Source organism: Podarcis erhardii (genome assembly GCF_964252035.2).
Source record: "Podarcis erhardii genome assembly, chromosome: 11".
NCBI classification, from domain to species: Eukaryota; Metazoa; Chordata; class Lepidosauria; order Squamata; family Lacertidae; genus Podarcis; species Podarcis erhardii.
Window position 1 is genome coordinate 8272969 of NC_138501.1, and position 13498 is coordinate 8286466.

Genomic DNA, 13498 nt, shown 5'->3' on the forward strand with positions numbered 1-13498 from the left:
TCATTTCATACTGTATATTAAATATAACATGGCACATTACAAACCAGAACCAGATTTGAGTCAGGGAGACCTGGTTTCGAATCTTCCCTCAGCTGTAAATCAAATGATATTTTCACACTGAGACCCAAGGTAGTTCAACCTTCAAGTCCAGGTTTGTAATGCAGGTGTAAAACGCTCACTGACTAGAAAGCTTGTTCATAGTGAAAATGCATCTCTTCCCTATTGGCACAGTGTGAGAGAGGCAATTTAAACTTCTTGTGTAAAAGAAAACAAACAAGGCCAACCTGGGTGACTGCGCAAGTGATCTCTCATATTAACCTAAGGTTGCTGTGAAGACAAGATAAGGATGTAAACACTGACTTGAACTCCTTGCATGAAGGGTGAGATATAAATGTGATAAATAAATTGGTAGACCAGAGTTATTTGCCTCAAACCAATTCGGTTCTTTTAGCTTCATTGGAAGTCAAATGCACAGCTCTAGACTTCTTTCTGCATATGCGTCCTAATTCAAATCCATATAAGTTTTTCCAGTACAGTATTTGAATCTTTTAACTACAGTGTATCAATACGGTTGTTAGCAGCTGGTTTTCTGGATACTTTTATTAAATTCATATGTTGGCTAAAATGAGCGTATGTTTGTCCCTGAAGGAGAACTGCTTGCATTCATTTGAAAGAAAGGAGCCTAGATTAAAACAACAGCATTCACAAATATCATTTGAGGTATACCGTGACAATGTCTTTCTGAATGTGTTTGCTGTTAAAAAAGAAACGGCGCTTTGAGTTCTTCGTAATATTTCATTTTCTTTTATTTTTGTCCTTGTGAGGGGAAGCAATTGTTTTAAGAATGTTTTAGTTTAATTGCAGCCAGCAGAAAACAGCCCTGAAGGCAAATTGACAAAGAGTTTATGACTAAAGTGTCTTAACGGTCTCCCTTTTATTCTTTTTGGTTTTGACTGAAAGTACAGGCTGTGAAAGATACCCTGAGCCTATAAACCCTGTTTTTTGGACCACTAGCACTGCTTTCTTATCTGTATTTAATGAGGAAGCTCTAACTAAAGGGAGCCATTCACTATCAAAGCTGTGGGTTAGCTGCCCCCACCCTCTCATTCTTTTTAAAAGAGAAGGGTAGGAAGGCATTTAGTTTGGGAAATCTTGTAAAAGAAATTTACTGAGAAAGCATTCTACACAAATGCCCCTTCAAGCAGGGGGAAAAAAGTGCTTGACTCTGTTGTGTCTGAAGCTAGAAGGCTTCTCTTTGTAATATTCAAAGGTCAAATTCTCTAATTCTGTTTTGGGACTTGTTTGTGTTGAGTTTTAGCCAGCATTCTCCAGTACACAGTAGTGATTTTTTATTTTTTATTTTTTTGAGCCTCCTCTTCTCTCCCCACACCCAACTGCTGTTTTCAGTCAGTATAAACAGTTCCTTTCCACAACAACATGGTCAAATATAGCAGAGAACCAATTTCTTGGAGAATTGACTCCTCGTGCATTTCTTAACCATTTTTGGAAAGAATTGATCTATCTGTAGATGTAGGAGAGGGAGGCAGTAGCTGTAAATTGAAGTGACATCATATGTATTACTACCATTGATCCGCTTTTAGAATACAGCCAGGATAAAAGGAAATGGCATCAGGGAGGAAGTATGCTCATTTAGGCACTGATCCCAGTGTGATAATGGAGTAATAATAGAAATCACGCCACCGTCAATTGGTTGCTGCATTAGTCCAGGGCACATTTCCCTTTGAGGAGGCTTTCAATGACTTCATTCAAGTGCAGGCTGTAGCAAATGGGATATTCAACATACCAGCTGTATTCCTTTGGTGATTTGTGTCCTGGCTTAGGGGCGCACTGCAAGTAATGCTGCTGGATGCTCAAGTGCATTTATCTGTGTCACATTTTTATGGCTGTTGAAGGTCAGTAGTCAAATGTTTCAATGACATTTTTTTCTAGCATAAATTGTGGACCTGGCATTTATTACATTATGCTAATACAAGGGTTGACAAATAGTCTCTTTTAGGGTGGGTGGTCTTCTGGGACGAGAGGCCAATGACCTTGTAGAAAGCAGTGAGAAAGCTTGGGAAGAGGCAAGGTTGGTTTTCAGTGTGTTTTTTTACAAGTTTTTGGGAAGAAGGAGCCAGGGAAACTGTCAGATAATGCTTTGCAAAAAAAATTCCTGTGCTTGCTTTGTGGAAACTTTCTCAAAACAATTGGCAGCTCAGCACTTTATGGCAAAATAAAGGACAATGATTTTGACAGTTTAAAATTTAGCTTGTTGTCGGAGATGAAAAATTACAAAGGTACATGTCTTGTTTCTTACCCAGTAGTTGCATAAACTCAGACTCAGTATTTGGAGAACCCAAATCTGTGCACGAGCTGTTTAGTAAGAGCATACAGAGCTGTTTTATATGGAATCAGACAATCTGTCAATCTAGCAATAGTCTGGTGCTGTGTTTCTTATCTTTCGTTTGACTGCATCTTTTTATATTTGTTGCTCTTTGCAAACTTTATTTTGCATTATTGCATTCTTCTGAGTCATCTTTGAAATTTATAGGCTAAGTAATGCAAACTTCAAAAAGCAGGGAGGGTTCATGATCCTGTAGAGAAGTAGAGCACAATTCAACATGTTTTGTTTGTAACACAGTAACAATGATTTAAAACCTTAATAGTTGCAGTTATAGGATTATTTGACTTTAAAAACCAGAGTCTAGTAAGGGTTCCATTTCAGGAGAAATGGCTTTCTAGCTGGCATATGGTGCTGTTCTTTGGAATGTTACAAGATACTTCAGTGTGCTCAATCACAGCGTAATAATTTATGTCCTCTCCCTAGTACGCTTACTTGAAAGAACATTTGGTACAAACAATCATGGGAAAATAACTTTATTTTTATGGGATAAAGATGGGTTAGGCTTAGAAGTGTCTGCTTCACATTGTGTTTCAGCAAAACGCATTTCATATCAGCAGAGGTCGCTGTATTTTTATCATCCACACGTCAGTTCTTTTTAACTTGCTTTGCTTGTTAAATTTTATGGACTACTTCCTAGCCAAAGCTCTCAGAAATGACCATTGCATATCTTCACTCCTGTTCAGTTGCTCTAGGCTTTTACCAACACTTTGCAGACGTAAAGGTCTCAAGGGCACATGTACCTCCTCATTAGCTTTTGTATCAGAAGCAGCTTAGTCACAGCATGTATGCCTAATGGATTGGGTCTGGACTTTGCCTCATGCGGGCAGAAAGGCTCCTTCCATCCATGGAAAGCTTTTGATCCAGCAGAGAGATCCTGCTGGCAGATTAGGAACCCCCTGGAACAGTGTAGTACAGGCATCCCCAACCTTCAGCCCTCCAGATGTTTTGGACTACAATTCCCATCATCCCATGGTCCTGTTAACTAGGGATTGTGGGAGTTGTGGGTCAAAACATCTGGAGAGCCGCAGGTTGGGGATGCCTGGTGTAGTAGGTGGTGTTGGAGACTTACAGGGGGAGGAGTAAATTTGCCCCCTGCCTCCCACCCTGCTGATGGGAGGTAGGAGAGTCTGCAAAGTGGATCACAGCTCAGGGAATGCTCCAACCTCTGTAAACAATATATTGATCCAACCTGTTGTATATGGATGATTTTCACTGAAATCATGAAGTAAGCTCACTTGCACAGTAACACTTTTAGAGTTGTGGTGGTGAGTCTTTATCTTCTACAGCAGGCAGAGCCTGATGATAGGTAAGACGTATTCCCACTTTTTTTCCTGGTAGATCTGAAAACATTCCACCACTTTTCAACAGCTGTAATTGAGTCTCACCTTAATTTGAAATGTAACTATCCCACTTTGAGTGCTGACAGCAAACAACTTGTGTTGCCTTCTGTGGAAATACTCTGACGTAGGTTATTTGAAAATTGTGGCATTCTGCCCAAAAGGCACTTTCGGTGGTATTGTTGGCTTTTGGAAAATATAAGCAAACAGCTGAGAATAGCGTGTGTTGATGACAAGAAAGTGATAGGAATACAGGAGATATGTATCACATGGTTACAGTTGTTTCAAACTGCTGCTGCAGATCAGACATCATGCATGGAAACATTTGGTCACATAAACAAATTATGTTTCAATGGAGAAAGCTGATAAATGAAAATCTTGTCACATCAGGTAAACTGATAGTTTTAAGAGAGTCTTTCTTAATGTGATTATTTATTTGGTTGTTTTTACTTAAATCAATCTATAACGTTAATATAACAGTATAGTGATTACAATGTGCATTTCCTTTGTTTTCTGCATTGTATTATGCACTAACTATCCACATGTTGCAATACTGGCGTGAGAGAATATCACAAATGTACCTCATGTGAAAATGGACCAAGTTTGTCCTCAAGTACTGGAAGTTTATTGAACTGATGAAAATCTATTGGAAAAGGGTCCCTCGTACGCAGAGGAATCAGAGGAGAGAAACACATTTTTCAGTGTGATTTTTGGTGCAATCCTATACGTGTCTACTCAGACAAGTTCCACTGGTTCAATGAAGCTTACTCCTAGGTCCATGGGTATAACATTGTAGGCTTGTTCAAGTTCCAGGACAAGTTCAGTCCTGGAATCAGTATAAGGCCCAGAGGCCTATAGTCAAGCATTTGCATTAGTACTCTGTCTTGCTTTATTAATGTTATTAGGTACTTATACACCCATTAATTTTATTTTAGTTACAGATCTGTCAGCATTAACTCTTAACATGAAATTAAGAACGGGGGGTGTCACTTCTTGGGGGCATGCATGAAAAATAGCCAACTCTTTGATCTGCCGTGTTTCTAGATTTTCACAGTTGTTCAAAGCCAAAGGCCTATGCCATGAAATACAGAGCTATATATGAGGCTCAGTGAGGTAAAGCAAGGACATGTGGTTACCTTGCTTCTACATTTCTCTGCTTTTCTTGGCCAAAGTTAGATCTTTAATGAACTTTCTTTTAAACAATAGCTCCTTGTATGTGTAGCATGTAAGGTCTTTGCCAAAGATACATTTCAAAAGAAACCGCAACTACCCTTCAATTTCTAAATCTTTGGTGCCGTTTCCTTTTAGAAGTGACATTTATTAGATGGTGTTTTGCAGCATTTGAAATTCAATTTACATTCAGAAGTAATTCCCTTGCCAAGACATTAATTTCCAAGAAGTCTCCCCAGCTTTTTAGTTTTAGTTTAGGTTCCCTATGTCCTCAAAACAGTTAAATCTTTAACACCGATCTCCTAAACTTGGGAGAGCCAACATGGAGCCCTCCAGATATAGTGGACAGTAACTCTCATTGGCTCAGTCTTGCATAACCAATGGTCTGCATTGGGAGTCATAGTCCACAACATCTGCAGGACACAATGTTGGTTGAGCAACCCCTGCTAGGTGGCGCTGAGGGTTAAACCACAGAGCCTAGGACTTGCTGATCAGAAGGTCGGCGGTTCGAATCCCCGTGACGGGGTGAGCTCCCGTTGCTCGGTCCCTGCTCCTGCCTACCTAGTAGTTCGAAAGCACGTCAAAGTGCAAGTAGATAAATAGGTACCACTCCAGCGCTAAGGTGAACAGCGTTTCCATGCACTGCTTTGGTTTGCCAGAAGCGGCTTAGTCATGCAGGCCACATGACCTGGAAGCTGTACTCCGGCTCCCTCGGCCAATAAAGCGAGATGAGCGCCGCAACCCCAGAGTCGGTCATGACTGGACCTAATGGTCAGGGGTCCTTTTACCTTTACTAAAGTTGAAGTAAACTTAAAGGGGGGGGGCATAAAACCTTATGTTTAAAATATTGCTGCCTTTAACAACTATTTATTTTATGTTTTCTTACTGGTGCATTTCTGATTTCCAAGAAACAAGTAGTTTGCTTCATAATCCCAAGCATGATTACACAGAGGCAAGTTCCATTGAGTTTAGTGGTGTTTTCTTTGTAGTATGTGTGCTTAGGGTTGCAGCTTTAAACATGCACATGTGTATCTGTGCTCACATATATTTAAGAAATATATTTTAAGTACAGTATTTTAATGCATCATCACACAAACACTGAGAAACAGGGATCAGTTTCAGATGACCATGCCAAGCCAGTCAGGTTCATGCACCACCACAGTGCTTTTGTTTTGTTTTGTTTTGTTTGGCACTATTATGGCTAGTAAAATGCTTGGGGGCACATCTATGTGATAAGCTCAGCTGAGGGTGGAGAAGCTGGAAGTCAGCTCGGACTAGGTTTCTCAGTCAGCTGCCATTTACAGAAGTAGTTGTGTAAATTGGCCCTTTGAGACGCCATTCAGAGACTCAAAAAACAAATCATTCTAGAAACCTGTACTCATTTATGGCATGTCATCTCTTCAATTTAAGGAGACTAACAAAGAATGATTGCAGGTTACAAAGTGATGAGAAATTTATATTTACCTGAGGACATGTAGAGGCTAGTCAATGAGCACAAAATCATCTGTCCCTTCATGGCTTACTCATACACAAGAGACCCTTAATGAAATGAAAATGGCTCAGGACCACAAGAGGTCCAGAGGGTGGCAACCCGGGAACGGGCCTACTCTGTAGTGGCTCCCTGTTTGTGGACTGTTGTCCCCGGGGAGGCTTTCCTGGCACCTTCATTACATATCTTTAGGCACTAGGAGAAAACATTTCTCTATAACCAGGCCTTTGGCTGGCTGGCTGAAGATTCTATGGTCTCTAAATGTGTTTGTGGGAGGAGGGTTATTGGTTTTTTTTGTTCTGGTTTTATTATGTAAATTGTGTTCTCATTTTGTATCTTTATGTTGTGAACTGCTCTGTGATATTCAGATGAAGGGCAGTATACATATTTAAACTCCAACCACCACCACCACCAGACTGGTGAGGAGGGACCAAAGCAAATGGAAAAACAATGATTTCTCCCAAGATAGGGAGTTCATTCCGTAGTATTTTCTATTGCAAATGAGCTTAATCTTCAGGGTTTGGGACATTTGTTCAACCAAAAATGTCTAGAATAATCAGCTACTACCTTGTTCCTTTTTTGTTTTAAGGGTGATCTCACAAGTGACATCAGTGAAGAAAATCAAAATATGGTTAGGACTGCAAGCGATACAGGGTTATTCTAAGAATCTGGAAAGTGGGCCTTATGCTTAAATTTGTTGTTGTTGTTTTATCTGGTTTGACAGGATTTTAAAGTGCATTATCTGTACAGTATTGATTTTAAGTGGGAATTTGTGGGTTAACGTAATCAATCTATCCTTACAGAGTCAGTGTTCTTTATTTGTTAGAATTTGATCCCCGTACCAAAATACAGCAAGTATGGGTATACTAGGCAAAGTCATCACACAAAAAGATATGGAAGCATTTCAACAGTTGGTGTTCAGATGTGATAAAGTGGGATTACTGAGTAATACCATGCTTCTGTTTTGCATGCACAAGCTTATTTCTACACATGGCATTTTTTATTTTCTTTTTTATGCTGTAGACTTGTAGAGAGTAAATATGAAAACCTTTACGGGACATTCAGGACCCAGAATTTCCAAATCAAATGATATCTCCTGGTAGCTGACATATATTAGTACTTTAGTTTTCAATGAATTATTTATTTTTCCATCCGATAAAAACAGAGTAAATGGGATACTTAAGCTCCATCAGACGTTTCCCTTCATATTACCTGAACTTAAATTCTTAGCTCTTTTTGTCTGTAAACACAAGATGGCTGCAGTCCTTGGCACACTTACCTGTGAGTAAGGCTCATTGAACACAGTGGGACTTGTTTCTGAGTAAATAGGCATATAGTTGCACCATAAAAGATGCAAGTATACGCATATTTCCTCAATTGTACAACTGAAAGGGAACTTGGGCAACTTTGCACTGGAAATGTACCATCACAATATGTACTTGTATGCCACCAAGCTTGTTTTTGTTTCTCAGTCATACAAACGAAGGGGACGCGGGTGGCACTGTGGGTAAAACCTCAGTGCCTAGGACTTGCCAATCGTATGGTCGGCGGTTCGAATCCCCGCGGCGGGGTGAGCTCCCGTCGTTCAGTCCCAGCTCCTGCCCACCTAGCAGTTCGAAAGCACTCTTAAGTGCAAGTAGATAAATAGGGACTGCTTTCTAGCGGGAAGGTAAACGGCGTTTCCGTGTGCTGCGCTGGTGCTGGCTCGCCAGAGCAGCTTTGTCACGCTGGCCACGTGACCCAGAAGTGTCTTCGGACGGCACCGGCTCACGGCCTCTAGAGCGAGATGAGCACGCAACCCTAGAGTTGGACACGACTGGCCCATACGGGCAGGGGTACCTTTACCTTTACATACAAACAAATGCTTCATATCATAAAACTGACAGACCTCTGTCTAGTTCAGCAGCCTTCTGTGTTTCTGAGCTTTCGGGAGCTGATGCAGTTTAACTTGCACTCTTGTTTTTCTGCCTTTATCAAAACAGAGTCACAAGCATATGTATTCCATAAAGCTCGGAGCTCAATAAACTTTAAAAACATTTCATTAAGCTAAATATGGTTTTCATCTAATCTAAATATTGATTGAGAAACTACTATAGATAAGTTTTGATTAGCCTTTTGGAAAGAGTCTTTTGGAATACAGAGAATGTAAGGCTTTTCAGAAATGAACTACAACAAACTGTTCCTGAATTTCATGCACATGATATAATTACACAGGTTATCTCAGACTATTCACTGTCTAGTCTCTTTTAGTCAAATTATACACTAAGCAATTTTTTTTAAACCCTCACAAGCTATTTATTTTCTTCTAGCTTTCCCCAGACCAGCTGGTCTTACTTCTGGAGTGCCTCTTGGAAAAGAAGACATTATGTTCAAAAACGCTGGAGTGCTTACAGAAAACCTACCACCTCCGTGAGCAGGATGCAGAGGTAATCCAGTTACAGACATAGTGAGCTCATAAACTTGGCAAATAAGGCAGTAGTGGGGGAATATCCCCATTATGCCACATCAATAGTTAATCTGAATTTTTTTAATAAATGAAAAAAGTCTAAATCTATCCTGGAGGCAGTATAGGCAGTACATAGGTTGCATTTACTGCTTTCATCTGTGCAACTGTTTTTAATAAGCTTTTGTTTCTAATTAAGCATGTGTGTACATGTATGATCCCATGGTTAGGTGACTACAGCCAAGTCTCATCCTTAGCTTTGTCTTTTGAGTTTGAAAAATCACTCACCAAGAGAAGGTTTTATTAAAAAAAAGTCACACATTTGTCTTCAGTGCTTTCTGTGATCCAGTACCTGCTCATATTTGTCCAGTGCTTAATTGTTTAATGCTTGTGTTCAGCCATAATCAAGAATTGTAGTGCACAAATGTTAGGCTGAGCATTTGTTTTTATCTAAATTTTTGGTTTTTATTGGTATAACAAGCATACAGAAGACATAGAGATTACAACAAATCATTGAGTCTGCCTCCCTTTCTCCCTCACTCGCTGGGGGTACCTCATTGTATATCCACTTAATTCTTCTTTTTTGATCCATACAGGATAAAGATGTAACATTTGTGAGAAATTAAAATGCCATTTCAGTGATATGAATTCCAAGCAACAGTTGTTTCTTAGCCAACAAGCATTGTAATTATAGCATATATTGCAAATGTGATAATTTGTTTCTGGCAACTGGGACTATGAGGGACTTCTGCTTAGAAAAAAGAGGAAAAAATACATCATAATGCTGGACAGGCAGCACCCAGCACATATAGATTTCACTCTTGCTGAGCTCCCCCTTCCACAACCCACTGAGATTAGAAAACACTGATAAAACCATTCCTTATTATTATAAGGTAAACCTGAAAATCACAATGGAGCTCTTGCTCTGTGCTCTCTCCCTTCTGAAGTGTTTGCTGTGGCTTCTTCTGTCATCCCACCTGGCATTATGGTAAGCTTACAGACAGTACCATTATTTTCAGCAGATACATTTGTCTGGAGCATTGTTTAATGTTCAGATTGCCAAAATGTTTTATAGACCCCTGCGTTGAATGGTGTCATCTTGTAGCTATCCTTTGCCTTCTTCAAGAAGCCCTCAGTACCTCCTCGGCATCCTGCTTTTCCTCTGTTTTGGGGATTGGTCCAAAGCTAAAACCAGTGATACATACATTTTCAGAAAGAAGAATTCAATAGCTTTGAGAGCTCGTTGATTTTATTTCAGAAGTAGTTGCCAATTGGCCACTGCCTATCTCGGCATAAAGAAAAAAAAATTCAAAACTTGACTTTTAATTACTTGTGTGTGAAGATAAGAGAAAGTGTCTGTAGGAATTTAATTAAAAAAAATTATTGCTGTGGTTAGAACTGAATATGGCAGGGGAAGTAGTCATTATAATTGTAGTAATTTGTTTTTGCAGGTTCTGGAGTGCTAGCATGAGCTTTTGTAGATCAGAACATCAGATTTAAAACCACACAATTCAAAAATTTCTACTTTCTCCAAGGAAATGCTCAGTGTAATATGATAATAGTTGCAAGTTTATTTCAACTTTTATTTATTTGTTTATATGATGTTCTGAATGCCAGATTTATTTTTACTTAGCCTTGAAAGTTTCACTTTGCTATTTATAGGAATTAAGATATATTTAGGGTATATTTTAATCACACACAAATACCAGAGAAATGTCAGGACTTCTATATCTGGAAGAGAAATAACTGAGGAGGTAAGATCAAAGCTGTAACTCCTCTGTTGCAGTTTCATGCCAGAGAACCTAGGCCTGTGAGTTTTTCACACCCTACTGATATTATTATTTCTCCTTTCTACTATAAATTGTGTCAAATTCATGCTACTGGACTTGTATGCAGTTTTGGCCTTTGAAACAAAGTTATAACCTCTGTAGCAGAAGCACTACGTCGGCTTTATTTTGCAAGGTGAAATCAAGGGCTTAACTAGACCCTTTAAGAAGAGCAACCAAGATAACATTACCATTAACGTTTCTGCAGCTACTGAATCACAGGCACCTACGCCCCTCAAAAGGGAATGTTGGTTTACATACTGTCGCCTGTCTAAGCGAGGGGCTTTCCATATTTCCAAATACAGTTAGCACTCTGTTGAAGGCTTTTTCCTTGTAGTGTCGGCAAGTTCTAGGACCAGTGTGGAAGTTTTGAGTAAAGTGGTACCTCGGGTTACATACGCTTCAGGTTACATACGCTTCAGGTTACAGACTCCGCTAACCCAGAAATAGTGCTTCAGGTTAAGAACTTTGCTTCAAGATGAGAACAGAAATTGTGCTCCGTCAGCGCGGCAGCAGCAGGAGGCCCCATTAGCTAAAGTGGTGCTTCAGGTTAAGAACAGTTTCAGGTTAAGTACGGACCTCTGGAACGAATTAAGTACTTAACCCGAGGTACCACTGTATGAGGGTTTTAATCAACAACATTCAATTTGAAGAGGGCGAGTTTCCTGGTTATAAAATAAAAATCTAGTTGTTAGGGGTACTGCTTTATTCAGGATGTTTTGTGCCCTTCAAACCCCCCACTCATCCATGTAGTTCACACGGTGACCTTGGGCCTACCACTGCCTCTCACCCTAGACTGCCTCACAGGGTTGTTGCAAGGATAAAATTGGCCGGGAGAGAGCCATGTATGCTACCTTCAGCTCCTGGGCAGAAAGGTGGGATATAAAAGTAACAATTGATAAATAAACTAAAATGTAGAAATGAGAAGATCATGTAGGCAGGCTTCAGATGGTCACTCAGAAATTGTTTTACGTTACCGTAATTTTCTGCTGCAAATGTTGAGATGTACAGTGGTACCTCAGGTTACATACGCTTCAGGTTACATACGTTTCAGGTTACAGACTCCACTAACCCAGAAATAGTGCTTCAGATTAAGAACTTTGCTTCAGGATGAGAACAGAAATTGTGCTCTGGCGGCGCAGCAGCAGCAGGAGGCCCCATTAGCTAAAGTGGTGCTTCAGGTTAAGAACAGTTTTAGGTTAAGAACAGACCTCCAGAACGAATTAAGTACTTAACCCAAGGTACCACTGTACTCAAGAGATAAGTTCCACTCAGCAGATTTATGCTTTTTTTTAAAAGCAGGGATTAGTAAATGAGACACTGAAACAGAGGAGAATATTTTCTGCAGATGTGTTTGATTTTATTTATTCTGCTGACAGACGGTATCTATCCACAAGAAACTCCCCTTTGTTAGGAGGGGGATCACTGGGTGTAGAACATAAATGCAAATAACCAGGGGCTATTTGTAAGAACAGAAGATCAATGAGAAGGGAATGCACACTGACAGCATGTGTTCTGACAAAACCTGATGAGCTATTGGGAAGGGCCGGAGATCAAAGAGGGAATGTAGAACTTTAGGTTTCGGATGACATGCCGCCCCGCCCACCCAACCTGCCTCCCAGAAGGTCAACAACGTTGTTACAACACATGACCCACAACACCGACATTTAGACACACGTCTCACCCATGCAGTTGTACTATGATTAGCACAAGAAACAGAGCCTGCACATTTATTCATGCTTTAAATCCTGTTGTTATTATTTTTAAAATAACCACGTGGTAGGGCATTCAGGCATACACCACAGCCATTATTAAAACACTCACTGTGGAGCAAGGATAGCAAAATAAAAGGCCGCCGCAGCCTCACTTACGAAGATTTGCCCCTGAATGTATTTATATAGTGTGTTGTAATCTACACTGAATATGCTCACATGCACTAGCTGACCTTGGATATGCACCAGTGTCTTCTGCATGTGTTGCTGTTCAAAACGTTGATGGCATATAATGGAACCATCCATGTGGATGGTAATTTGACATTATTATAGGGCCCTAACCAGTGAAACCAAGTCTAAAGGGGCAGTGGCGTAGCGTGGGTTATCAGCACCCGGGACAAGGCAAGTAATTTGCGCCCCCTAACCCATGGATTTGCGCCCCCTAACCCGTGGATTTGCGCCCCCTAACCCGTGGATTTCCCTAACCCCCAGATGTTGCGCCCGGTGCGGCCGGGCCCCCCTGCACCCCCCACGCTACGCCACTGTAAAGGGGCATGTTGTATAGTCCATATTCTTCATTCAGTTAATTTTGGTCTTGCAACACGTATTCATGTACTGAGGTTTAAAAAGTTAATATTTTTTACAGAGGCTGTGTGGTTCTAAACAATGCATAATTGGAACAGTCTTGGCTTTACCACAGAGGACATTTCACTGCCAAAAATTTTTGCAAGGAGAAAAACAATTTTAGGGCTAATTTCCTTCCTTTCCTGCTAGATAGGTCGAATCTGAAGTATGCTTTTAAGGCATTTTATCTGAACTATCTACCTCTTTCTTCAGTATTAGCAAAATTGGCTCTAAAAATTATTTTTAGACTATATTAGAGTTTACAAAGCGGACTTGACTAATGTTTCATTTGTTCTTTTGAGCTTCTAAGCTTAGATTTAAAGCAGTAGGAATATGAGCAAAATGAATATAAATGTATACACTCTGGTTTTGGACACTATAATAGAAACAAAGAGTGAGGTGCTCAAGACTGAAGAATGAACCTAAGTGTGGCCTCCCATGTATGTCACTTTAGAAGCAACCCAGAGTGGCTGGGATACAAATAAGAAAATTA

General features: G+C 40.2%; 1 protein-coding gene across 7 annotated transcripts in view; it reads left to right on the forward strand.

The window, feature by feature from the left end:
* Positions 1–13498, forward strand: part of AOPEP (aminopeptidase O (putative)) — a 193032-nt gene that overhangs the window by 153948 nt on the left and 25586 nt on the right. For all 7 annotated transcript variants that reach the window (XM_081880967.1, XM_081880966.1, XM_081880963.1 and 4 more), the window contains one exon: positions 8710–8826. In XM_081880967.1, coding sequence (XP_081737093.1) covers positions 8710–8826 — 117 coding nt within the window. The remainder of the gene's footprint in view (positions 1–8709; positions 8827–13498) is intronic.